This window comes from Fusarium vanettenii, assembly GCF_000151355.1.
Source record: "Fusarium vanettenii 77-13-4 chromosome 6 genomic scaffold NECHAsca_20_chr6_4_0, whole genome shotgun sequence".
Classification (NCBI taxonomy): Eukaryota; Fungi; Ascomycota; class Sordariomycetes; order Hypocreales; family Nectriaceae; genus Fusarium; species Fusarium vanettenii.
Window position 1 is genome coordinate 1,183,696 of NW_003315865.1, and position 22,316 is coordinate 1,206,011.

A 22,316-nucleotide genomic window follows, 5' to 3' on the forward strand; every position below is an offset into this window, starting at 1 on the left:
TCCCGCTTCCAAAACTCTACCCCATCGCTGTAACCTCAAGCCGTCGTGTGCCCCCTGGGGACCCTCCACTCGCAAGCCACTCACTGACTTGAAGGCAACCCAAAGCAGAAAGCAGCCCGCCCATCCCGCTCTCCACCCCCATCTCAGGGCCTGGTGTGCCTTGTTCCTTACATAAACTCTGATGCTTCAAGGTTTCTGGGGGAAGCAAGGCATAAAAAAAAGAATTAAAAAAAAAACAGAAACAAAACTTTTGCATAATCATCTCAAATCTTGGCTCTTCCTCGCATCTCGGCTACGTTATTTGACTTGCAGCCGTTGACGCCTCGGCCGTCCACTAGCTGTTCCTCATAGTCCACTTGGAAATTGTTCCCCCATTTCGGAAATGGAGTCGAATAGCGCGGCGCCGGACGGTAGTCCATAGCCAGAATCTTTCCGGCCTATTTCTAGGTATCCACTCCGTCGACTACTAGGTACGTCGAAGCTTGATGGAATAACTTTGTGGAGTCGCAATGTCTGGATTGATTCAGCCACTGCACGTGACCCCCAAATTCGCCCTTTTTGGCAATCAGCTTGTCAAGCTTAGCCATGATGCTCTCAATTTATAGCGAGTAATGGACGGCAGGGTCCTTGCGCCGTGATATCTTTAATTATAGAGGCTATATAGTGCAATTAACACAAGGCCAGTCAAGATTAGCTACCAAGGCTTGTCACAGCAGTGGATGGTCCTCATTAGCATCCTTAACCCCTCAGATCTCGATGTAGAGACAGAAGGACAGGAAGCTTTTACGGAAAGAACCCCAAATTGAACACCTCTAGGTTATAGTTCCAATAGGTCAAATTAATAGCGTGTTAATGGATGAATACTTGGGCAAGATCAACAAGAGACTCTATCGATCGACAATCAAGGAGCAACCTCAACTTCAAAGGCTCTACTTCAGCCAGGAGTTCCATTTTAGATTCTTATCGTCAGTCCATATCCATGTGCTAGAGAACAATTTGTCTGTGAGGAAGGGAGGGGGTGATGTCCATGTTACATCAGCCCAAAGTCACATAATTGCCCTATTCATGTAGCCTTCATTTTGACTGTTCTCTGTTTCTTCTGATAATACGTACTTTTACGTTTACCATATGCATTCGATCTTGCAAGCAGAGCTAAATATTCTCAAGTGCCAATCACGCCATTTTGGTCATCAAGGGCAGACGAGACAAAATGTTGACAGCCTCCTTAGGCATGAGCGCCCATCCTTCCTTGTCTGGTAATGAACTCTCTTCAATTCCCCCATTATCCTATCCAAGACCTCCAAGTAGTAAGACAATTAACTACTCTCAACGGCCTAGTTCACAAGCACATCCGTCCCGCAGTGTTGTCTGATGTTGGTTTGACAAGTCAAATGAAACGCAGTTGCAGACCACTCGCGCCTCGTCGTTGCCATTCAATTCCAATGCTGTAACTCGCATCGCAACATGTTGCATAATACACTCCGTCATGCATGTTCAGCTGAATGGCTACATGACTTCACCAAGTCAACTCGCTCAACTCGGTTCTGCATGCATCCAGTCTTATCAGGAGACCTGTCGCCGTTCCGTGCTCTTGCGTCACAAATACACACACCATACAATAGTCACGGTTCCCTCTGCTCATCAACCAAAAATGTGGTCCATCTAGCTTTATGAAGAAAGACGCCCATTAGCCAGGGACCCAAAGTCCAACCTCGCACTGCTCTGCAATGTTCTTGATCTGAGACTACTTCCCGTCCCGCGATCCGCATATCTAGACAATATCCACACACTAGGCCTTCTCGTCCGGCTTATCCTTCCGAGCCTCCTCAACAGCCACCTTGTTCAGAACAGGCACCTCCTCCGATTTGGGGTCTGGGACATGAACAGGTTCTTCCGCAACAGCCTCGTCAAGCGACGTGGGTACAAACTCCCCCTCTTGTACAACTATAGGAGGGTCGGAGTTGCTAGCGTGGCTACTTGCTGATACTCCAACGGCAGGTGTGCTGCCTTCTGCAATCTTCTGCTTGGTCTCACTGACAATCTTATCCGCCTCGCTGACCTGAGATGCTGCGCCCTCCGCTTCGACCACAGCCTCCTTGGTTTGGTCCAGTCGGACCACCATACAGGATAGGTTATCGGTACTAAAGCGATTTAGGGCATGGTCCACAAGTAGTTTCGAAGCAGAGATGGGGTCGTCAACGTTTCGCACGAGGTCAACTGCCTCCTGGTCGCTACACACATCCCAAATCTGTACTGGGTCAGCAACTTTCGTCGTATAGATGTATGAATCACACTTACTCCATCGCAAGCAATGATGATAAACTCATCGCTATCGGCCTGAATGACCGTTTCTGTGGTATAAGGGTGTCCGGTGACAAGCTTCTTCATGTAAGCGTCACCGAGAGCGCGGGTCACGGCCAGAACACCGTTCACGCGGTTGTTCAGAATCAAGCCGCCAGCGGCAGCGATTCGCTTGCCTTCGACCTCATCACTGCCCTTGTGATCGTAAGAAAGGCGCAGGGCCTTTCCAGCCCGGCAAAGGATGATACGGGCATCGCCGACGTTGGCCGTGTACAGAACACGCTGTCGTCCGTTGCCTCCTTTCGTTTTCGTGACGGTTGCCTTGGTTGCTGCATTAGCACCTTCACTGCTGGCTCCATCCTTGGCCTTGTCCGTTTCGGTAGGCTCTTCAGGTTTAGCAGGCTTAACAGCCGAGCGATCATTCGAGGCGCGTTCCTCCCAACGCAGCACCGCAACGGCTGCGGTACAGCCGCTGTTCTTGAGCGGGAGCTTCTCAAGCTGGGCATCAGCAGTTGTGAAGGCCTGGTCTAGAACTTCGGGAATCAGGGCATTGGGATTCTTGCGTATGATATCCTCGAGAATAATGTGCAGCTTCTTGCCACACCAGTCAGCGGCAAAGGTGCCGGCATGACCATCAAAGATGGCAAAATAGCCATTGTCAGACTCAACCATGTCAGAGACGGCTGACTCCTGGTCTTCTCCCTCTGACTTGTCCTTTGCGGACGTATCATTTAGAGCTGGTGTCTGAACAAAATTGTACAGGAAGGCGTGGGTGTCTTCCATGGTCCGGCGGCATTTCTTGTTCCTATCTTCCCAAACGCCGACGCGGAACGTAGACTTGGGTCCAGGTACAGACTCTCCAGCCGAGTTGTTATGTTGGCCCTGGGGGACCACTAGAGCGGGATCTTGCTTGCCAAGCTTCTGCAGAGGCGTCTGCGAGCTCACTTCAGAGGACCCGCCGCGACTGCTCTGGGAAGAGAAGTTGAGCGAGTTCTTGGCCGAGGCCAGCAGACTGCTGGCGCGACTGCTGACGCTACTACTCCGGCGCTTCTTGTCGCCAGAGCCACCGGTTTCCTGGCGGGTTGGAGGGCTGCCATTTCCACTTCGCTTCTCGCCGCTCGCGGCTTGATCGGGCGTCTTGATAGGAGTCGGGGCACTCGCTCCGAGACTGGGCTCGGGCGAGGGAGACTTGTCAGACTTCGAATCGCTTTCAGATTTGTTGCCTGCAGAGTTGGAACTGCCGCCAAACATTCTATTCAGCAGACTTCCTCCAGTCGAGGAGAGACTGCGACGCTTGTTGCTCGCCAGCTTGTGGGGAGGAAAAAGAGACCTAAAGAGTTGGCGGTATGTGAAGGTCGTGTCAGCACCGTTGATGCTGAAGAAGCAAAGATATCGTTTCGGTCCCTATCGTATATATGTTGTCGATGTCGAAGGCTGGCAACACGCGGGTGCTGGAAAGGTGAGCTGTGGCAATGTATGTCGTCGTGGGGAGCTTGGGGCGGGGTGCTGGTCGAGACCAGCGAGGCGCAGGTAGTGGGGATGCTTCGTCGGCGCACAACGGGCCTGGAAGAGTTAGAAGAGTCAATGGTGGTGTTGCAATTCGAGTTGGCGGGAAGAAAAGGATGAGGAGAGTGAGATGTCGATGTTGGGTACAAAAAGTTGGATGGGCAGCCAGTGATGATGTAGGAGCTATGGAAGCGCGAAACAGCCCCTCGTCACTTGGTCACAACAGTTCGCATCCCACCTTCAAGAACCCAAAGCCTCACACAGTGAAAAGTGATGGTATCCAAGATCCGCAAGTAGATAAATATCAACAGTCTGTGATGATAAATGCAAAAGCGTTGTGCAGCAGCGCGCATCGCAAGGCAAGAATAGCGTGACGTAGGAGAGACGAGGACAGCAATGGCGGGGACGGTGACATACAACAAGCAGATGGGCGCAAGGGGGATAGACGGTAATAGATGGCAAACAAATGTCAAGCGGGAGAGCAAACCAATAGCTCGACGTCACTCCAATGCGGTGTGAAGGCCGAAAGACGTACCTGACGATGAATGGAATGGATCGGTGGAATATCTCGGTGAGAGAGATGCGCGAGATGGAGACGAGAGAAGAGGCTCTGGGAGCTGTAACAGAAAGAGGTAGGTAGGCAGGTCAGTACCTTAAGAGGCGGGAGGGTCGGAGCAGCTAGGTATGGCGTAGGTGGTCGGCTGGTTGCGAGTCTAGTCGTCGTCGTAGTTGATGAAGCCGTTCGGTTTGGTAAGGCCAGGCGGCCGGGCAAGTTATCTGAACGGCACGGGGCTATCCTGATTCGGCGGGGGGGCGCGGGCGGGGACCAGCGCTGAAATTCCAGGCGGCGGGTGCACTGAGGGGTTCACACCGTTCACGGTCCCCACTGGCTTCCGTCGACGGGACACGGGGGTTGGCCACTGACGTACGCTGGGGTGTAAGTGACGTTGACTGGCCCAGCGGCTCTGAACCTGGGCGCGTGCTGTTTAGTGCTCTGCAGAGAGAATCTGTGACGGGACGGTGCTCTCCAATGAGGATTTAGGATCTCTGTGAGGCCCCGATGAAGCACCTGAAGAAACGCGCCTTGAGAATGGGTCCTCTGTTTGTTGGGAGTTGATCTCAGGGGATGACATCTCGAGAGTCTCACCCGGAGCATCCGACGCCTTATACATACTAGCAGTTCCTCCAAACTTGAGTCTCAACTCGGGTAAGCATCCATCCTTGCAAAAGGCTCCAGGCTAACAACACAGGGTTCAACATCGACTGTCCACGTTGATGCGCACGCTCACGAGGCCAGCTTCCCAGAGTCGTACACGTGTATCTCCGGGGGTGCCGTCAGAGCTAGGCCTAGGCCCAACCAGTCGGTTTTTCTTTTGCTTGGTCTGGTGGATTTCTTTTCTATTACACAAAACAGACAGCTTCCATTCTTATCAGGCTTCATCTTGCGCTAGGTGTGCTTGTTACAGGATCCGTTCCACTGACGTCTTAGCATTGATCATCCTAAGGGCTCCTGAAGAGGAGACAATTAATTCACAAATTTCAGGAATATCTTGTGCCTCCTGTCACAGCTGTTAAACAAAGAAGCAGATTCAAAAACGGATATGGGTTTGCGCCTTAGGAAATAATTCCAGAGACAAGGAGCGTCCGCGCTCTTTTGGAGCAAACACCAACTCGGCAAAAAGAAGCCCATCCATGATTATCTTTCTATAAACAGCAGGAAACTCTGCGTCAAAAGGCTGAAAAGTTGACTGATCATAACACGATTCTCCAGACACCAATGCACCCTTGTAAGAATGGCAACACCAAATGCCCCTCCCGGCCATAATATCGGCTCTGTCGCTGTCTCGTTCGACTCTGCGGTTCAGGACGGCGGCGAATTATCCAAGATAATGGAGCAGCATCCATCTTTCAGGATGAACCGTGTCCATATTCTTCGGTACTCGATCCGTCGTCTACTTCCGTAAGCTATCGAGGCGTGCTTGGAGGTCATCGTCAACAGGATCGCCGCCACCGCCTCCACCCACTGCCTGAGCGATCTTGCCTTCTGGTACAGCAGCATTTCCTAATGCAGTAGGTGTTTCTCCGAGCTATAATTATTGTCAGCCTCAGTCCAGAGAGTCTTATCATGGCCTCACGTACAGCCTGGTTGAAGTCGATTCCAATCTCTTCCAGCACTTGTTCCACCACCTCGTCGCCCTCTTCTTCGATTCCCACGTCCATGGCATCGTCGATTGCGTCGTCCATCATCTCTTGTCGCTGTTCCATAATATCGTTTTCTCGCTCAAACTCCATAGCGATCCGTTGGAGCTGGGGGAGATTCATCGACTTGTTCATGCTGCCCAAGGCCATGGTAGCACCCTTCATAGCTTGCATCATCTGTTCGTTCGTCCGGTAGGTCTGCATTGTAGTTGATCAGTTCCAGTCCTGTTGATACAGTGCACCTCGTGGGGCAGCGCCATCATGACATACCTGAAGACGCAACGAGATCTTCTGTAGCTGGCTGCGCATGGCGTAAAACTTCTCAACATATCGCCTGGTACGGACCAGATCCTTGGCTTGAATCTTGCATGCGCCCATCTGGCCATTCTTGGCGCTCGTCTTGATCTGCTGGATGAGGGTCTTTTCTTGCTTCTCGAGCTTGACGCGCATCTGGTCGAGTTCGCGGATGGCCTTGTCCAGCATGCGCTGGTTCTTGCGCAGACGCTCCGCAGGCGTCATGCGCTTACCGAAAGCCCACTCGAGGATCTGTGTTTCATGAGAGGCATTAGCCATCATGGGTATCAAGGATTGTCGCGCGACGTCATTGTCCTTACGTTCATGGTGTGCGGGGGAGGTGAAGCTGTGTAGAGAGGCGGAGGGAGATCTGTGAGGTCGAACGAGAGGTTGAAGATGCGCAGATAGAAGGATAATATGGAGAGCGAGGAGGAATAGGCGTCAAGATAGTGGCCAAGGCAGCGAAGAAAAGCCAGCCGTGGTGAGAGCAGAAGTCAGTAGCCGTGTCGTGCTACGGATGGAGGTACCGAACTACGTAACCGCTCTGGGCCCAACCTTGTCGTACCTCGCCTCTCAAAGACCGACGGGCGCGGGAACTGCATTGACAGCCAAATGTGGCTTGGCGGCCGTTCTCATTCTCATGCTCCCTGTGGCTGGTGGCCCGAGTGTTGCCCAAAAAACCTGCTTCCGGCCAATCATGGATGTCCCTCGGCGATCGGGACCAGTAAAAATCATGCAGAAATGGGTCGTTTCTCAGGGATCCATTGATCAAGTTTCTACTCCCGCCCCGGTCCCCAACTCCGCCGCCCACCGCAACGACATCACCACTCCAGCATTTCTAATTAATTCCTCTACTTTTTGCGCAAGCAAAAACATGCAGTTCGAACTGCAACACCCTGCTTCATCATGAACCACGATTACTTCAACGGCAAGGGCAAGGGCCCTCTGCATCAAGAGAACGACAACGGGTCCGACAACGAAAATGCCACCCCGAACGCGCCCCGGTCCGATTCTGCTTCTCCGCCACTTGGGAACTCATCCTCCGTCCAACCCAACTACATGACCGTGGGCAACGGTACCACATCTGAGCATGCGGCGCGTCTTCAGAGTATGCTAGACGTCGACTCAGGATATGGCGGTAGCATCGCTGGCGATGACCAACGGGCTATGGCTGCTCCAGCGGCTTGGGACATGGCAATGCATCACGACCGTCCTGCCTCGGGTGCTGTGCACCAGATGTGGTATAATGCCCACCGCGCGAACCTCGGCCGATCCATCAACAAGGTCCTCGAACTGCTTCAAAGTCTTCAAGAGATGAACGCTTCTTGGCCCGCTCATTACCCATCCGTCCAGCGAGCCCGCCGTGATTCGTCCGAGACATCCTCCCGCCCCGGTTTCGCTCATGCCCACTCGACCATGGGAGAGCATAGCGCTTCGTCGCCATCCCTCCGGAACCCTATGCTTCGTCGATCCATGACTTCCGTCGAAGAGAGTGCTGCCGAGTCGAGCCGAGCCGCCGAGAGTCGATCTACACCCGAGCCCCGACTGGTTTCCCCTCAGATTGCTCAAGAATTCTCGATCTTGAAGCTGGACCTCAAGCTTGGAGCACTTCACCAGGCCGAGCTTGTTCACTCGTTGGAAAAGGGTTCTATCGCTTCGCTGCTCGACGGCAAGATCAGCACCAGTATCAAGCACCTCTTGTCTCTGCGTGACCGAATCGAAGACACTGCAAGCAAGGTCCTCATCACTGGTGACCTCAACGCCGGCAAGTCGACCTTCTGCAATGCCCTTCTACGCCGAAAGGTTTTGCCTGAAGACCAACAACCCTGCACTGCCATCTTTTGCGAGGTGCTCGATGCTAGGGAGAATTCGGGAGTGGAGGAGGTCCATGCCGTTCACAAGAAGGTCGCCTACGACCGAAATGACGAATCAACTTACGACGTCTTTCCTCTGCAACAGTTGGAAAACATTGTGATCGACAATGAGACTTACACCCAGTGCAAGATCTATGTCAAGGATAGCCGTTCCATCGATGAGTCGCTTCTCAACAATGGAGTTGTGGACATCGCCCTGATTGACGCTCCTGGCCTCAACTCGGACACGACCAAGACAACAGCCATCTTTGCTCGACAGGAGGAAATTGACGTCGTCGTGTTTGTGGTTTCTGCCGCCAACCATTTCACGCAGTCCGCCAAGGAGTTCATCTGGGCTGCCGCGGCCGAAAAGGCTTACATCTTTATCGTTGTCAACGGATTCGATGTTATCCGTGACAAGAAGCGATGCGAGAAGATGGTGCTGGATCAGGTTCAAGGCCTGAGCCCCCGAACACACAAGGAATCATCTGAGCTTGTTCATTTCGTTTCCAGCAATGCTATCCCCGTCGGTCCATCGCCTCCCGGGGGCCCTGGAGGCAGCGGCAGCGGCAGCGGAAGCTCAAGTGGGGGCAGTGGTGACCCTGGTGACAGTGATGACAAGGGCAAGGGCAAGGATCGTGAGAAGATTCGTGACTTTGAAGCCCTTGAGCAATCACTGCGGAGATTTGTGCTGGAGAAGCGTGCCAGATCGAAGCTCGCTCCCGCCCGTACATATCTGCTCAACATCCTCAACGATGTCCAGACTCTGGCAAATGTCAACCAGGAGGTGGCTCACTCCGAGCTCGAGAGAGTGACGCAAGAGCTTAAGGAGCTTGAGCCTCAACTCGAGTCGAGCCGAAAGGCCCGCTCCGAAGTCAGTGAGAACGTCGACACCAACATCGAGGAGACGTGCAAGGAGGTTTATGACCACACCCGTATGGCTCTCAACTCGGCCATCGTTCACTCTGCGAGCGGCAACTATGATGTGCCCTACCCCGGAATTCTGAGTGCCTTCCAGTATGCCGAGGACCTCAAGGAGGCTATGCTCTCACGCATTTCCGACTCGGTGACCAACTGTGAGGAGTACGCCCGTGGCAGGACGGTTCGTGGCGTCAACTCAATCAAGCAGCTGGGTCTTCTGCACGTCGGTGACGAGTTCCAAAACCTCCAATTCCGACCTGATGTCATGTTCCGGCGCAAGAAGGATGCCCTCGCTCGTCAGGTCCATATTCCCACCGAGTTTATGGACTTTGTCGACTGGACCACCATTCTACAGCGCCAGGAGAAGTACGCGGGCACTGGCATGGCTCTTACAGTTGCTGGTGCAGTCGTGCCCAAGATGCTTGGCATGAACACATGGATGGATCAGGCACTTACAGCAACCCGCCTGCTGAGCAATGACAACCTCCGCCAGCTCATCTTGCCTGGTATTCTCGTGGCTGGTAAGTCTACTTCAGTACACGACTATATATTTGGAAATCAACTAACATGATTACAGCTGTTGCCGCTTCTGTCTATGTTCTCCAGCAAATCCCCAACTCCCTGCCTCCTCGCCTGGCCACCAAGATCTCAACTCAGCTCAACGACCTCGACTATGTCCACTCCAACGCCACTCGCATTTCCTCGTCCGTCCGCAAGGTGCTGCGCTTCCCCGCCGACAACCTCCGCGTCGGCCTCGACCAGAGCGTCAAGGACCTCGGTGCCAAGCGTGATGAGACTATCAAGGTCAAGGGCGAGAGCGAGCGCGCCTCGCGCTACTTCTCCAACCTTGTCCGCCAGAGCGAGGGTGAGCGACTCAAGGTTGAGAGCGTTGACCTCGACAGCCCGCCCGCGGGTGCCCATTAAGGTGACGACGTGATGCTTGGATGAAAAACGATATGGATGTACGTGAAGAGGAGGCAAAAAAGGTGGTTGGGTTCGAAACGAAGGTTCACAAAAGTGATGGCGTTAATTGGGGCAGGACTGTTTACGCGACGTTCACGTATAATGCTTCAACTGTCTAGTCGGGAAAGAAGAATTATTGCTCGTCCGGCTTGTTCTTATTAGTTTAAACTTCTCTCTGCTCATACCTTGTTGTTTAGCGAGTCAAAGCAGTATGAATCAACCGTTGATGCTAGAATGCTTCGATTGGTGTTCATCGTGGCTACAAGCACATGCTGCACGCACTTTGAAGACGATAGAAATGAATAAAGTAGATACACGACATGACAAAGTGTATGGTGTTAGCCTGAGTGCTGGACTGCATAAACTGAAGATGTGACTTTATCAATGTTGTTGGTCCAGACACTCCATTCTCCTGGAATAAATACAGTTGTAACTTGAATGTTCAGTTATAACCTATGTTGCCAGTTATAACCTGGGTTTCTAGTCATAACCTGTCTGTTCAGGTTATAACTTAAGATTTAGTCATGACTTGGATTGCTACTTATAACCTGTAATTTAGTTATTCCCTCTTATTTTAAGTTATAACTATGGCTTCGAGTTATAACCTATGTTTCTGGTTATAACTTGTGTTTCTGGTTATAACCTGAGCAATCCAGTTATAACTCTTCATATGTCCATGTCGAAAATATCAAGAAACTCTGACATCGTCAGCCAGTATGCCCAATGGGCCAGCTAGAGAGCAAGGCATAGCTGCATAATAGCACTGTATCGCACATGAGGCGATATATCTTCTCTAGAAACAAGCTATATCTCTATTTCTCAGAGTCGCGGTCCACAGCTGACCACACAGTCCACATGACACGCCGCAGTCTCTCCTTTTCCTTCTCCCCTCCAAAAATGCCATCAATAGCCTCTCTCGCCAGCCGGCAGATGTCGTCGCGGTCGAGGTTGAAGTGTTCCGCGACGAGACGATACTCGTTGGACAATGGGCTTCCAAACACACCCACATCATCGGTCTAGAACCCGGTCAGTACACTTTGGCCACCGGTCCGTAGGATGTAAGACTTACCCCGAGTGAAATCATCGGTCCCTCAACGTCTATCCAATGCCCAAAGTGGTGGCCCTCGAAGCCGCCCCGGACCATCCCTGCACTCACGTTGCAACTCAGGCATAGCTCTAAGCATAACCCCCTTCGCGCAATCTCCTTCTTGGTCTCTTCATCTTCCCAGATAACATGCCCCAAACGTCCTGGCTGCCACGAGAGCAGCGTCTCCAACTCCTTCTTAGACCCGCTAGCCTCAGCCTCTGCAAAGTGCACCGTGATGCCCAAACCCTCCTTCCTCGCCTCCTCAAACACCGGTGTGAATATGTCTACTTCTCCTCCAGGCCGGGCCGTTGGGTCCCCGCAGAGGTCAAGACCTACAACGCCGTCGGCACGGTGCTTGAGGGCGATGGCGAGCGTGGAGGCGGCCTGCTCGGGTGTGTGCCTCCTATCGATGGCGAGGATGAGGCGAGTGTGCAACTGTGAATTCTTGGCCTCGAAGGAGGAGATGGTGGACAGGAGGATGGTGATGTACTCCTCTGCTGAGATGTGTGGTGTGCCACGGGGCGTAGTCCGGAGCTCCAGATAGCAAACGCCATCGTTGAGAAAGTCTGTCAAGACAGAGGTAGTGGTGTATCGGATAGACTCTTCATCTGTGATGAGGTTGTATATGTAGCTGCTGAATAGCGGGAAGAAGCTGTTCAATACGTGGTTAGTGGTTATGGAAACAATGGAATTACCAAGTTGTCATCTGAGCAGGGAGTCTCACGTCTCCAAGTTGTAGTCATGTTTCCCTTCTGGCATGACTACTAGTGGATCCTAGAGGTCCGTATCGCCAGCGGCCTTCTTGCGTAGCCATATTTCATGGAGAGTTCGGCGAGAGATACTCCCCGTGAGATGAGCGTGAAGCTTGACTCATGTCAGCATTCGATTGTCGAGCTGAGCTACTCGGATGATGATTACCTCTATCTTTGGCAGTGCAACGAAATCCATATGTGCTCCGCTCCTTGGAATATCTAGATGAAGTAACCGGCGAGTGTTGAAATGTAAGGTTGAGGTCTGGTGGAGAAGACGCCGACGTTAACTGTCTTACCCTGAACCCGGGGTGATGTCGCACCGTCGGGTCGAAACCATTCACGATATCTGAGTTTCTGCTACAGATAATATCCAGATAGCTAATCTTTGGGATTCTACGGGTAATTTCCATTTAAGATACTGTAATTATGGGATGAGAGTGCGAGCTTTGGGGAACTATAGATTGTGTGCAAATTGCCATGTTATTTTCAATCACAAGGCATCCAGAGAAGTAAAGTGCTTGAATATAACCACCAGTTCATTGCTCCAGACGCATTTGCATGGCATTCCCATGTTATATATACTGTCTGACCCTCCATATAAACATATCAACATTGATCGCCATCAGTCGCTGGAAACGGTAGATGCATCACCACATCAGAGACCACAGCGAAACCCACATAAATGTCGTAAATGAATAATAGGTCGAGTATCACAAAATACATGTGAGCCCGCCCCTACAGGAGATGAGATCGCAGCCATTATTCGCCCTCCCCAGCCCTATACTTTACATCATTGGTACGCCGCAATGCCATATGCGTCCGCACATGGTCCCGTCCCGGTTCAACCCATTTGTCTGTCATTCATCAAGGGCCCCATCGGCTGTTTGCGCCATTCCCATTTATAGTACACGAAGAGGTCCACTCTCTGGCCCGATAATGACTGCGCCAGCAGGCTCTCGAGGCGCCGGTCTGGGCGTCCTCACACCAGGACGCTTGATCAAGGTTTGCCAATATCCAAGGGGGAGTGCTTTACAGAGCAGGCTGGCTAGGCTTGCCGTCAAGAGCGGCGCCAACCTTCTCGGCAGTGTTTTGCTCGGCGCCGGCGGTCAGGAGCTCGCCGCCTGTCTGTCGCATGTTATACTCTTGCTCCATGGCAGTGAGCTGCTGGTCCTCGGCAAAGGACAGGGCAAAGGGGACACCGAAGAAGAGAGCAGAGGTGGTGACTACCCAAGCGGTCTTTCCGCTGAAGGACAGGACGCTCCAGGTGGCGCTAGAGATGGCATTGGCCTTGCTGGAGAACCAAGAGCGAGTGGTGGGGGGTACGATATCGCGCAGTGCGTATAACCGCTCGGCGAGGGTCTCTTCTGAAGGATCGTAGTCGGAGTCGTTGGAGATCTCGGAATCTGCGGATCTAATCAGCATATGCGTCTGTTAAAAGCGCATGAGGTAACTAACCAGTATCGGTGTAATCCTCATCGTCGTCCTCGATATCAGGGCCAGCCTGAGCGTGCTGGAAGTGCTCGTCCTCGACCTCGGTGAGAGTAACCATCTTGAGCGATTGAAGGTTGAGAAGGGTAGAAGGAGGGGAAAGTGATTATTGTATTAAGGTGATTCGTCGATGCGAGCCGAACAGCACAGACTCAGTCGTGGGTTGATGCCGCAGAAGTCTAACTCGAAGCTTCTGGAACAAGATGTCGAAGAATGCAGGCCAACGAGCAAAGGAATCGATTGCGGATGAAGCGCAAGGTCAAAGACGTGAAAACGAGAATGCCTGCCGACAAAGAGGGCGATTCTGCTGATGGATGGTTGGTGGATGAATTGGAGTCGTCGGCTTCACGATGTCATGGGTGTCAAATTTTTTGGGCGTTCTGGGCGGGAGCTTGGATGGGGGGGCGAATCCGAACCGCACAGAGCCGGGGGAGGGCGGCTGATTCAGCCGACCGATTAGGAGGGGAGGTTTTTATCACGTGCCCTCGCGGTTACTGATTAACGCAGGCGCGCTCAACCGCCATTATAATAACCATCAACTCTTGTCTCATAGGTCCATAACCTTGGCATATCCAAGATACCTACTCAGAAACTACTTTTGAGGTTATTTAAACATTCATATGTATGTGATTGCTGAAGGCTTCATCGCCTGTCGATAGATCAAGGTAGTGAGTGTGACGGCGTCGCGTGGAACAATCTCTTGTGTCATCGGCAATGTCGAAGGATTTCATGATAGTGCAACTGAGCCCTACTAATATTGCACTATTCAATAGGGACTGACCCGCATCAGAGGTCATAGTAAACAGCCTATACGAAATTTTGATACCAGGAGTCAAGTCCCCTTACTCCAAAATAAGCTCCAAGCTCGCAACACCATTATGTCGAGGCTTGCAGATGTTCACGCACACCAAAGTTTCCAGTGCCTGTCTGTCACCATAAAAGCCCCAAGACGCCCCTTTGACTCGGCCAACTTTGACTAGCCTACAATATGTCTTCTTTTCATCGTCCCTTCTAGTAGTCGGTTCGAGCAACACTGACTACGCCATGGACCATCTCATGGCCCAGTTGGCTGTGATTCATATGCTAGAAAGACACAGACACCAGCCCGTCATCAGTATTTCACCCATACAGATGGTAGAATCAAGGAGAATGACGGAGGAGGAAGAGGTCATCTCCTGGTGCGACAAGTATGACCAACACAAGCGACTATTCCCAGGCCACTCAGCAACATGGGGACGCAACAGTGACGAGACTGGCAGACCAGATGTGCTCGACACCCAGATTAACGAGCTCTTCGAACTTACCGAGGCCCTCGGACAGCAATGCGATCTCTACAAGAAACTCACCCCCAAGAAGAAACTGGACGGAAGACCTGATCATGACGCATATCACTTACACCACCGCGAGTGGATCTTTTCCCGCAACATCATCAAGGCATTCCGCCTGCTGCCAAAGAAGATGCAGTCCAACATCGAAATGACGTTTGGGCCGCTTCATTCGCTGGTGGACCCCCGAGAGGCCGACCAGGGCAAGGGCCAGGCTCAGATGGACATGCGCCGAGTGTTGGGTATCATGCTGGCCAACCCCACACAACCTGCGCGGGACGTCATACTCAACATGACAGGCGCGCAGGCCAGCTTGGTGCTGAGGTGTGCTGATTATTCCTTCAGCCGGCTCCTCAACCGGATGCTCGAGGTCAAGTTGACCAAGCAGAGGGAGACGTCAGATGCCAACAACAAGGATTGGAAGGCATACTACTACGCCCTCATGAACTACCGGGGGCTCTGGAGGAGCTGGAGGCCAGCATCGCTCGGCCGCTCCTTTTCTCAGGGCATGGGCGCGAAGCAGGGACGGATGAGTCGCAACCTCGGTGTATGGAGCGACTTGAGGCCGGGAATGCTAGTCCGCGAGCTTAGCCCTGACAACCAATTCGTCCATGATGGCATAGACGAGAGAGGGGACAAGCCCAAGACGGACGAAATCTGCAAAGCAGTCCACGACTTCGCGGTAGCCGGAGGCACTCCTCACATCGATCACCTTGTGAACGATATATGGGACTGGGTGACAGCTCCAGACTATGCTTTTTCAGCCCGGCCTGGGGACTCGCTCCTCGGCGCGATGCAGCTCCCGGAATCACTGCAGCGCAATCCAAAGATCAAGCCCCTAGGTCCAGACGACCTTGAAGCAGTGTTTGGTCCAGCAATTGGAGATCTGGCAACAGTCCTGAGCTACTTTCAGCTCGCTCTGTGGGTGTCGACTGGCATGGCAACCAAATCATAGATAGCAAGGACGAGAAGTTGAGAGAAAAGAGGGAAGAGCAGGCGGTCGGACATTCGAGACAGAGGGATCTGCAGGGACGGGAAAGGCAATCTTGTTGGGGCATCGTGATGTGCCGTTGTTGTTGAAGTGTTCAAGTTTGCCCAAGTTGTTGAAGTTGTTTTGCCATGTTGGTTTCTGGTCTCCTGGTAACCGGGCTTGAGACTCTAGTACACTAGTACGTAATTGACTGCCTCAAGGGGACAACCACCTGACCCCGAATGGAGCCAGCAACGTAGGCGACAATCCATTGGCAATTAGACATCTGGCATCGTGACCGCTTCAGCCCTCCTGGAGAGATGAAAAAGAGTACGTATCTTACGGGGCCTGTTACTCTTGAGAATGAGCGGTAAACGAAATGCGGTACACAAGGGGGCTTTCGAATTACGAGCCATTCAAGACAGTCCGAATGAGCACGATCCTTCCCCGTGATCTACAGAAAAAACTCTACAATGTGAACTCTACATAGGAGCTCGTGTCACCGATAGACCCATCCAGGCCGGTGTAGACAGGCCGTAGAGGAGGGGGAGCGACGCGAGGCAAAAACGCCGATTGGGTAATCTGTACTCGGTAGCTGAGGACGCGGCTTCGGCTCCAGAATCTCCCAAAGTCAGGAACAAGGAATGAAAATGGGTTGTCATCTGGACTCTTGCCGATGCAGGACACACGCACAAGGTGGCAGAAGCAAGTAGGCATGCACTGCGCTGTAGGTAGGCATGGAGGCGAGGCAAAATCTCTCCCATCCTAGACTCTCTTGCAGAGAGACAAGATAGTACTGTATCGATTGCCGAGAAGCTCGGGCCGTGTCCGTAAAAGGCGACTTGTTTTGAAGTAGGCTTTCGAGACAAGGCAAGGCACATGTCTGTCTCCTGGTCTGGGGTAACGACATTGGAGGCGTGGATGGTGAAGGGGTGTTTACGGTGAAAGTACTGCAAGTACAGTGATACGAGTACAGCTTACACCGTAGGATGCCGCGATGCCATCAGACGGCTCACCGCAGAGCGAATCGGTGCAAGCCAGGCACGCAATGGCCCTCCCGAGTTTCTAATCTCTGACGCTTCCTTCTCACAGTTGCTCTGTCATCGTGAAGCCTTGACCACTAATAAAAATGCACCAGGTCACATTTTCAACCAGCACGTGTCTGCGCCGTTGGTTTGCGTGCAGGCCAGGGGTTGCCCCGCGCTGTGATGAATGGATGAGCAGGGAAGAAGAAGAAAGGACAGAGATGCGATACTGGGATGGCGACAGCCCGGCGGCGCTTTGCGAAGAGACGCCCCCCCGGCCGCGTCTTTTGGCCAAAAACTCCGTGGTCCGTCGTGGCCGCCCGCGGGCTTCGTCCGGCTTGCCGCTTGAGGTTGTGTATGTAGGTACTTTGGCGTGCCGGTTGGGTTTGCTCCAGGTGGTGGACGGGACCCTCACCGCAAGACGCCAGGAATGGACTCTAATTTCCATCGTGGCCCGTCACTCGTCTAAAACGGACAAAGAGGGGCATCCTGGTTGTTTCGTCGTCCACCTTGAAGCTATCGTGATCATGCAAGGCCGACCCTGATCCCCGGACGCGGTGGGATTGAGCATTAGAAAAAGCATGGGTCCAATCCATGTGGTTTGTTGCGTCGCTAGCCGATCAGATAGCAGGCACAAGCCCCAATTAGCTGTGGAGGCTCAGGTGTAGGGCACCGCAAGGGGATAGAGTACGTACAGTACAAGTACAACTTGATGTGCCCGGAGGCCGGCAGCACGTTCGGCCGGGTGTAGAAGCATCGCATCCACACCAAGGGCCCAAGGCAGCATCATGAGTGGATGACCTGGAAGCTTGGCCTGTACTGTGGAGCTTGGTGCTCACGCCCGTGACGCCTCAGGGCCTTTGAGTGCCTGGGCATGCTGGGCGGCGCCCCGGGTGCCCCGCGCTCAGCCACTGGGGGTTCTTGTCTGGGAAAACTCTTCCCCCAACATTCCACTTCGTGGCAACTCAGAGAACGTCCGGCGGGCGCCAGCAAGGTACCTGATGATACGGGCAGTACGTACTGCTACTCAATTGCACATTGGATTGCCTTGATAGCACGCAGAACCGGGACCTGGCTTAATGGGGAAACAGAAGAGGCCTGGTGTCATCCCCTGCTTGACTGTTGCTGTGCCGAAGCTTGCCAGTGAGTCCCCATCATGGCCCACGGTGAAAGATATGGGAGTTGACGTGATTGGTTATTGCTGTCATTGCACAGGATCGGGTCCTGAAGCCGGGTGCGCATGTATCTCGTACCTCGTGTGGCGGTGCGTATTTGATGTGTTGACCGTGTTGACGTATCGCCAGGGCACGGCAGCAAGCTCTGCTCGACGTCAGTTGAAACAATCTGCATGCAATAAGACGTCCACGAAGCCGTGAGATCAATTGATTCGAAACAGGAACGGAAAAGACGGCTTCAACATGACGGCACGTGGAACTTGATACCGATCTATCCGAAAACTCCAGCCTTACATAAGGCAAGACAGACCAGGACAAGGAGACGGGAGAGTGAGTGGCAGTGGGCAATCAAAGCAATGGCAATTGCCAATTGCAGCGGCATTGGCGAGCTGTGGCAGGTGGCAGGTGCAAGTGGCAGGCGGTGGCAAGTGCATGGAGATCCATAGAATGATTGGAAGCAGCCAGGGCGCAAAAATAGAAACGGACCTGACTGACACAGGGTGACTGGCATTTGGATATGGATCCATCCATGGATAGAGGCTGGCCTGGACTTTTTGGCGGGGTAACACCGCGTCCACCACAAGCCGGTACGGTGCCCAGAAAGGCATCAGGGCGTGGAGACGGTCGAGGCGCTTGTGAACGGAGGGAGGACAAGCAAGTCGTCGTCGTAATGGACTGTAATGCCCGTCACCGTCGACCAACAGGCTTCCATCGGCGGAGGATGATGCTCACCTTAGTGGGTTTGTAAGAGACGATTGTGTTGTCCAGACCGGGGGGTTGTGAGATTGATACTGGAGACGCCATGAATGATGAGATAACAGCAACAATGGTGAGATGGGCACGTTTGAAACCGTATGCATCTCACTAGGAAACTGCCGCAAAACCCTCAAGGGGAGGTTGCAACTCGCCAAGGAAGAAGAGGGACAGGGAAGAGCTCGTGCCTGGCGCTGGCAAAGTCGTGATGCCCACTTCCCAAGCCTCTGGAACAAAGATGCATCTCGCCTCTTCCCCAGCCTTCAAGGTATGGATGTACTGTAGGCAGGTACCTACCTTACCGCCTGGCGAGCCACGAGCATTGGTCATTGGCATCGGCATCATGAGAATGTCCAAGTGACAGGAGCCGATCCTTGACCTCTGTCCCTGACCTTGACAAGCCGCATCCACTGGGCCCCAGAAAGTGTCGACGGGAGCCAAGACTGTCCATCATCGTGACCTCGATCTCATCTTCAATCTCCGTGCCTCAGCCAGACCGAACCGACCGGCCTCCGGTCTAGAGGCACACCCCTTGTCACTTATCGAAGTCTGGGACGCTCCGGTTTATTTTTTTCTGCCGACCTCGTGACGCGTTAAACGGCGTCCACCTTGAAGCGCCGGATGCGGGGTGCAGTATTTTGCAGGGAAGATTTGGTAATGGAGCGACGCCCATGACAAACCAGAGGGGCCACGAGACGGCGGCAAAGCAAGTCTGGGGGGACGGTTGTCGGGGCACAAGGTCTGCAAAGTGTCAGCACGCAACTGTGCGTGCCTACATACAGCTGGGCTTCAGGGCGCGCGCGCTGGCTGAGCGAGCAGAAATGGGGCCGTCCCGTTTACCTCTAGGGGTTGGCAGGACGGTGTAAAAGTGAAAGCGGATGAGTGCCGCGGGGCCTACATAGTTAGATGGAGGAACGGCCGGCCCCGTGGCTGTCACGAAAGCTGCAAGATCAAGTAAACTGGGGGTAATGGAAACCAGAATGAGATGAGACGAGGGAGCTTGGAGGCGGGTCCTGGGGAAGTATATGGACTAAATTTTTTCTTCCTGTCATCATGGCAGATCCAGAACCGGGGACTGGAGATGGAAACTGGAGTCATGGGAGAAAACCTGGGGGTAATGGAAACCAGATGGAAGCGCTCGACGAAGATGGTTCGGGGGCGCCGGCCGTCGGCGGAGTGGGGCCCCGGGGGAGTCCGGGGCCTTGGGGTCTTTGGGGCACGAGAGGTCCGGAGGTGGGTGCCGGCTCCGTTCCTTGTGGGACTCTCTTGGGGAATCTTGCACGCAAAACGTATACTTGACAAAGAGGTGAGAGAAAGAGGTGGACTCGACGACGCATCTTGCGGGGGATACTTGGATATTGGAGAAACCTCTCTCAACCTCAATCGCGCCAGAATCAATCATATCATGTTGATTTAGCCGTAACGGCTGGCTGGACATTGATGACCGGTGACGGAGATGGGACATGACAGGAGACGGATACGCAATCCCTATGCAGACTTGCTAGCAATGCCATGATATGTCGTGCAACTCCCATCCTCTTGCCAGCCTTGCTCATGCTCATTCATCTCGCAATGAAACCCCTCCGTGCCGGAGCCCAAGGGCTCCTGGGCAATTGTGTCATCGATGGTACCCCAAAGAGGGTACGCGTACGTAAGTACCGAACAGGCGGCCCCGCGTCGGCCGGAGGACCTTGCTCTGGCCCGGGTGCCCCCCTCCTCCACCCCCAAGTCCCAAGCCCCAAGGCCAGGCCGAGCCGGCGGGTGAGCTGTGCGTGCTGCTTGTGCTCGCTCCCTGTGTCTTGTGCCATGGGGATGATGGGTGGGATTAAGGGGTGGTTGGCCCTGGGTGCCGAGAGATGATGTCGGACGGGGACCAAGAATCACCTTGTCCGCCCAGTTTTTAGTTCATGACTATGACTGGATCTGGCGGGATGTGATCTTGGACGCCCTCGATTGTGGTCCCCCCTGGAATCGAGACAAAATTAGTCTCTGTCCCGTGATCGTCCCGGTGTCGGTGAAGCTTGCCGGAAATTTCGGTGAGTGCCAATCGCTCATTCAATTCACGGTCAGGTGAGCCATAGTCTCTCGGTCTAGTAGAGGGACCTGGCTAGTCTAGCCGAAAGCCATATTTCTCCTTTCCCCGTAGGCGCCAGAGACAGGTTGCCAGCCGCCCGTCTGGGGTAGGAATGTATTGGATGTGGCACTTGGGCACTGAGCTCCCTTCCCTGTCCACCCGTCAGCTGCAAGATGCGATAGTCTGGAGCATGAACGAACAAGGGCCCAGAAGTGAGGCACATCGCCGTCGTCAGGCCAAACCATTGCCAACCAAAGGACAACGTCTCCTTCTTGGCGGCAGCAAACCCAGCATTGTCTTACACAATGTAAATTCGAGCTGACACAAACTGTGCCATACCATCCCACCACTGCATGGATTCAACTGGGGAATGGACTGAAGACTATGGCCGTATGGAAAACTACATGACATTCGCCAAAAGCCCCGAGTTGGGGAAGCCCGCGATGGAGTTCCGCCCTCCGGTGCGCGCCAACCAACCCCAGCTTGAAACTAGACGCATAAGGTCCATTTTTGTGCGAATCACCGCCTCTGTTGGCTTGGCCGTTTTCGCATGTCAGAATTGAGAGTTGTGGTAAGTTTTTTCGGGCCTTCAGAATTATCACCTGCTTGTCATGAAGATGAGTAGCATCATGGAACCATCACTGTTTCTACTGCGTTGATTTTTCGACAATCGGCCAAGGAACGAGGCGAGTGGGGGAGAGACATGGGAAGCGGGATCGCGGGATCACAAACACGGAGACGATGGAAGCAACAAAAGGAGACAAGAAGGGAAAAAAAGCTTGAAACCAAGGCAGGATCTGCAGGTCACGAAGTTGCCATTGACGATGACTCGCAGGCCAACCAGGTCCGTCTAGGCCAAAGGTGGGCGAGGTGAGCGATTGCACCATCGTCCACACCGTCTGGTGAATGCAATAGGCAAGGTGCAATGTGCCGTTTCCATGCATAGTGCATGGATAGTTATGTATACTTACGTTATCCAAGTCCTGAGAATGGAGGCTCGTCGTGCCAACTTGAAGTTGCGTGTGAAAGGACGTCAAACGGCGTTTGGTACGTACCATGACCGGCCTCGTTTACGGAATCTGAGTCTTTTTTTTTTGTTCTCGTCTGTAAACTCTCAGTATTGCGAGACCTCAGACCAGAATGCGCAATTGTCAAGTGACACAAGAGAATGGCAATCTAATTGGCAACGTTGCAGAGTCAACTCATGATAACCTCTCACAACCAATTCCAGCAACTGATGTCAAGCGAGAACCTGGAGAAAGGCTCCTCCTACGTGCAAAACGCAGAGCCTCGAATAACCGGGGGCCGGCAAGGCCTTCCCCACTCACCTGGCCTCCCTGGCATGGCACTTCTGGGCAAAGCTCAGCAAGCCTGGGGACCTTGTGAGAGTCTTCGTTCCTGGGAACACTGAGCGGCCAGGAACCGGGCGCTCGGTCCAGCACAACACAGGATCCAGAAAAGGACTTCCTCTTGAGGTTTAGAGCAGAGGCACTATTGGGTAATTGAATGGACCTTTTTTGCGCGGCGTGAGGTCATGATCACGATCGGGGGCGTTGTTTCTTTCTCGACTCTTCTCTTCTGGCGGGCTGAGCTGGGCCACTCAATTGCTCCGCTGCAGAAGGGGGGTGGT

At 53.3% G+C, this 22,316-nt stretch overlaps 6 protein-coding genes across 6 annotated transcripts; 2 read left to right on the forward strand and 4 right to left on the reverse strand.

The window, feature by feature from the left end:
• Positions 1–1,789: 1,789 nt before the first annotated feature.
• NECHADRAFT_94471 (uncharacterized protein) lies at positions 1,790–3,552 on the reverse strand (the record flags this gene model as incomplete). The annotated part of the gene is made up of 2 exons (XM_003045170.1): positions 1,790–2,248; positions 2,299–3,552. 2 exons carry the CDS (start codon positions 3,550–3,552, stop codon positions 1,790–1,792), a joined length of 1,713 nt encoding a protein of 570 aa, XP_003045216.1.
• A 1,826-nt stretch (positions 3,553–5,378) lies between these two features.
• Positions 5,379–6,782, reverse strand: NECHADRAFT_70285 (uncharacterized protein). Its single transcript, XM_003045171.1, has 4 exons — positions 6,621–6,782; positions 6,277–6,552; positions 5,947–6,204; positions 5,379–5,894 (listed from the first exon to the last, which is right to left on the reverse strand). The coding sequence occupies exons 1-4, from the start codon at positions 6,624–6,626 to the stop codon at positions 5,760–5,762; spliced, it is 675 nt and encodes a 224-aa protein (XP_003045217.1). The 5' UTR covers positions 6,627–6,782; the 3' UTR covers positions 5,379–5,759.
• Positions 6,783–7,206: 424 nt separating this feature from the next.
• NECHADRAFT_62032 (uncharacterized protein) lies at positions 7,207–10,355 on the forward strand (the record flags this gene model as incomplete). Its single annotated transcript, XM_003044762.1, has 2 exons — positions 7,207–9,595; positions 9,652–10,355. The coding sequence occupies 2 exons, from the start codon at positions 7,207–7,209 to the stop codon at positions 9,996–9,998; spliced, it is 2,736 nt and encodes a 911-aa protein (XP_003044808.1). The 3' UTR covers positions 9,999–10,355.
• Positions 10,356–10,849: 494 nt separating this feature from the next.
• Positions 10,850–11,883, reverse strand: NECHADRAFT_81752 (uncharacterized protein; the record flags this gene model as incomplete). Its single annotated transcript, XM_003045172.1, has 3 exons — positions 10,850–11,053; positions 11,107–11,776; positions 11,849–11,883. 3 exons carry the CDS (start codon positions 11,881–11,883, stop codon positions 10,850–10,852), a joined length of 909 nt encoding a protein of 302 aa, XP_003045218.1.
• A 668-nt stretch (positions 11,884–12,551) lies between these two features.
• NECHADRAFT_62037 (uncharacterized protein) lies at positions 12,552–13,728 on the reverse strand. Its single transcript, XM_003045173.1, has 2 exons — positions 13,332–13,728; positions 12,552–13,279 (listed from the first exon to the last, which is right to left on the reverse strand). The coding sequence occupies exons 1-2, from the start codon at positions 13,423–13,425 to the stop codon at positions 12,906–12,908; spliced, it is 468 nt and encodes a 155-aa protein (XP_003045219.1). The 5' UTR covers positions 13,426–13,728; the 3' UTR covers positions 12,552–12,905.
• A 680-nt stretch (positions 13,729–14,408) lies between these two features.
• Positions 14,409–15,644, forward strand: NECHADRAFT_81754 (uncharacterized protein; the record flags this gene model as incomplete). The annotated part of the gene is made up of 1 exon (XM_003044763.1): positions 14,409–15,644. The coding sequence occupies one exon, from the start codon at positions 14,409–14,411 to the stop codon at positions 15,642–15,644; it is 1,236 nt and encodes a 411-aa protein (XP_003044809.1).
• Between the last annotated feature and the right edge of the window lie 6,672 nt (positions 15,645–22,316).

Bases quoted from the DNA above. Each gene is read 5' to 3' on its own strand.
- NECHADRAFT_70285 (XM_003045171.1), bottom strand. The intron at 6,205-6,276 runs GTATGTCATGAT...ACTACAATGCAG, and splicing joins AGATCTCGTTGCGTCTTCAG to ACCTACCGGACGAACGAACA. The intron at 5,895-5,946 runs GTACGTGAGGCC...CAATAATTATAG, and splicing joins GAATCGACTTCAACCAGGCT to CTCGGAGAAACACCTACTGC.
- NECHADRAFT_62037 (XM_003045173.1), bottom strand. From the start codon at position 13,425: ATGGTTACTCTCACCGAGGTCGAGGACGAGCACTTCCAGCACGCTCAG. The intron at 13,280-13,331 runs GTTAGTTACCTC...TTAGATCCGCAG, and splicing joins TGAGGATTACACCGATACTG to ATTCCGAGATCTCCAACGAC.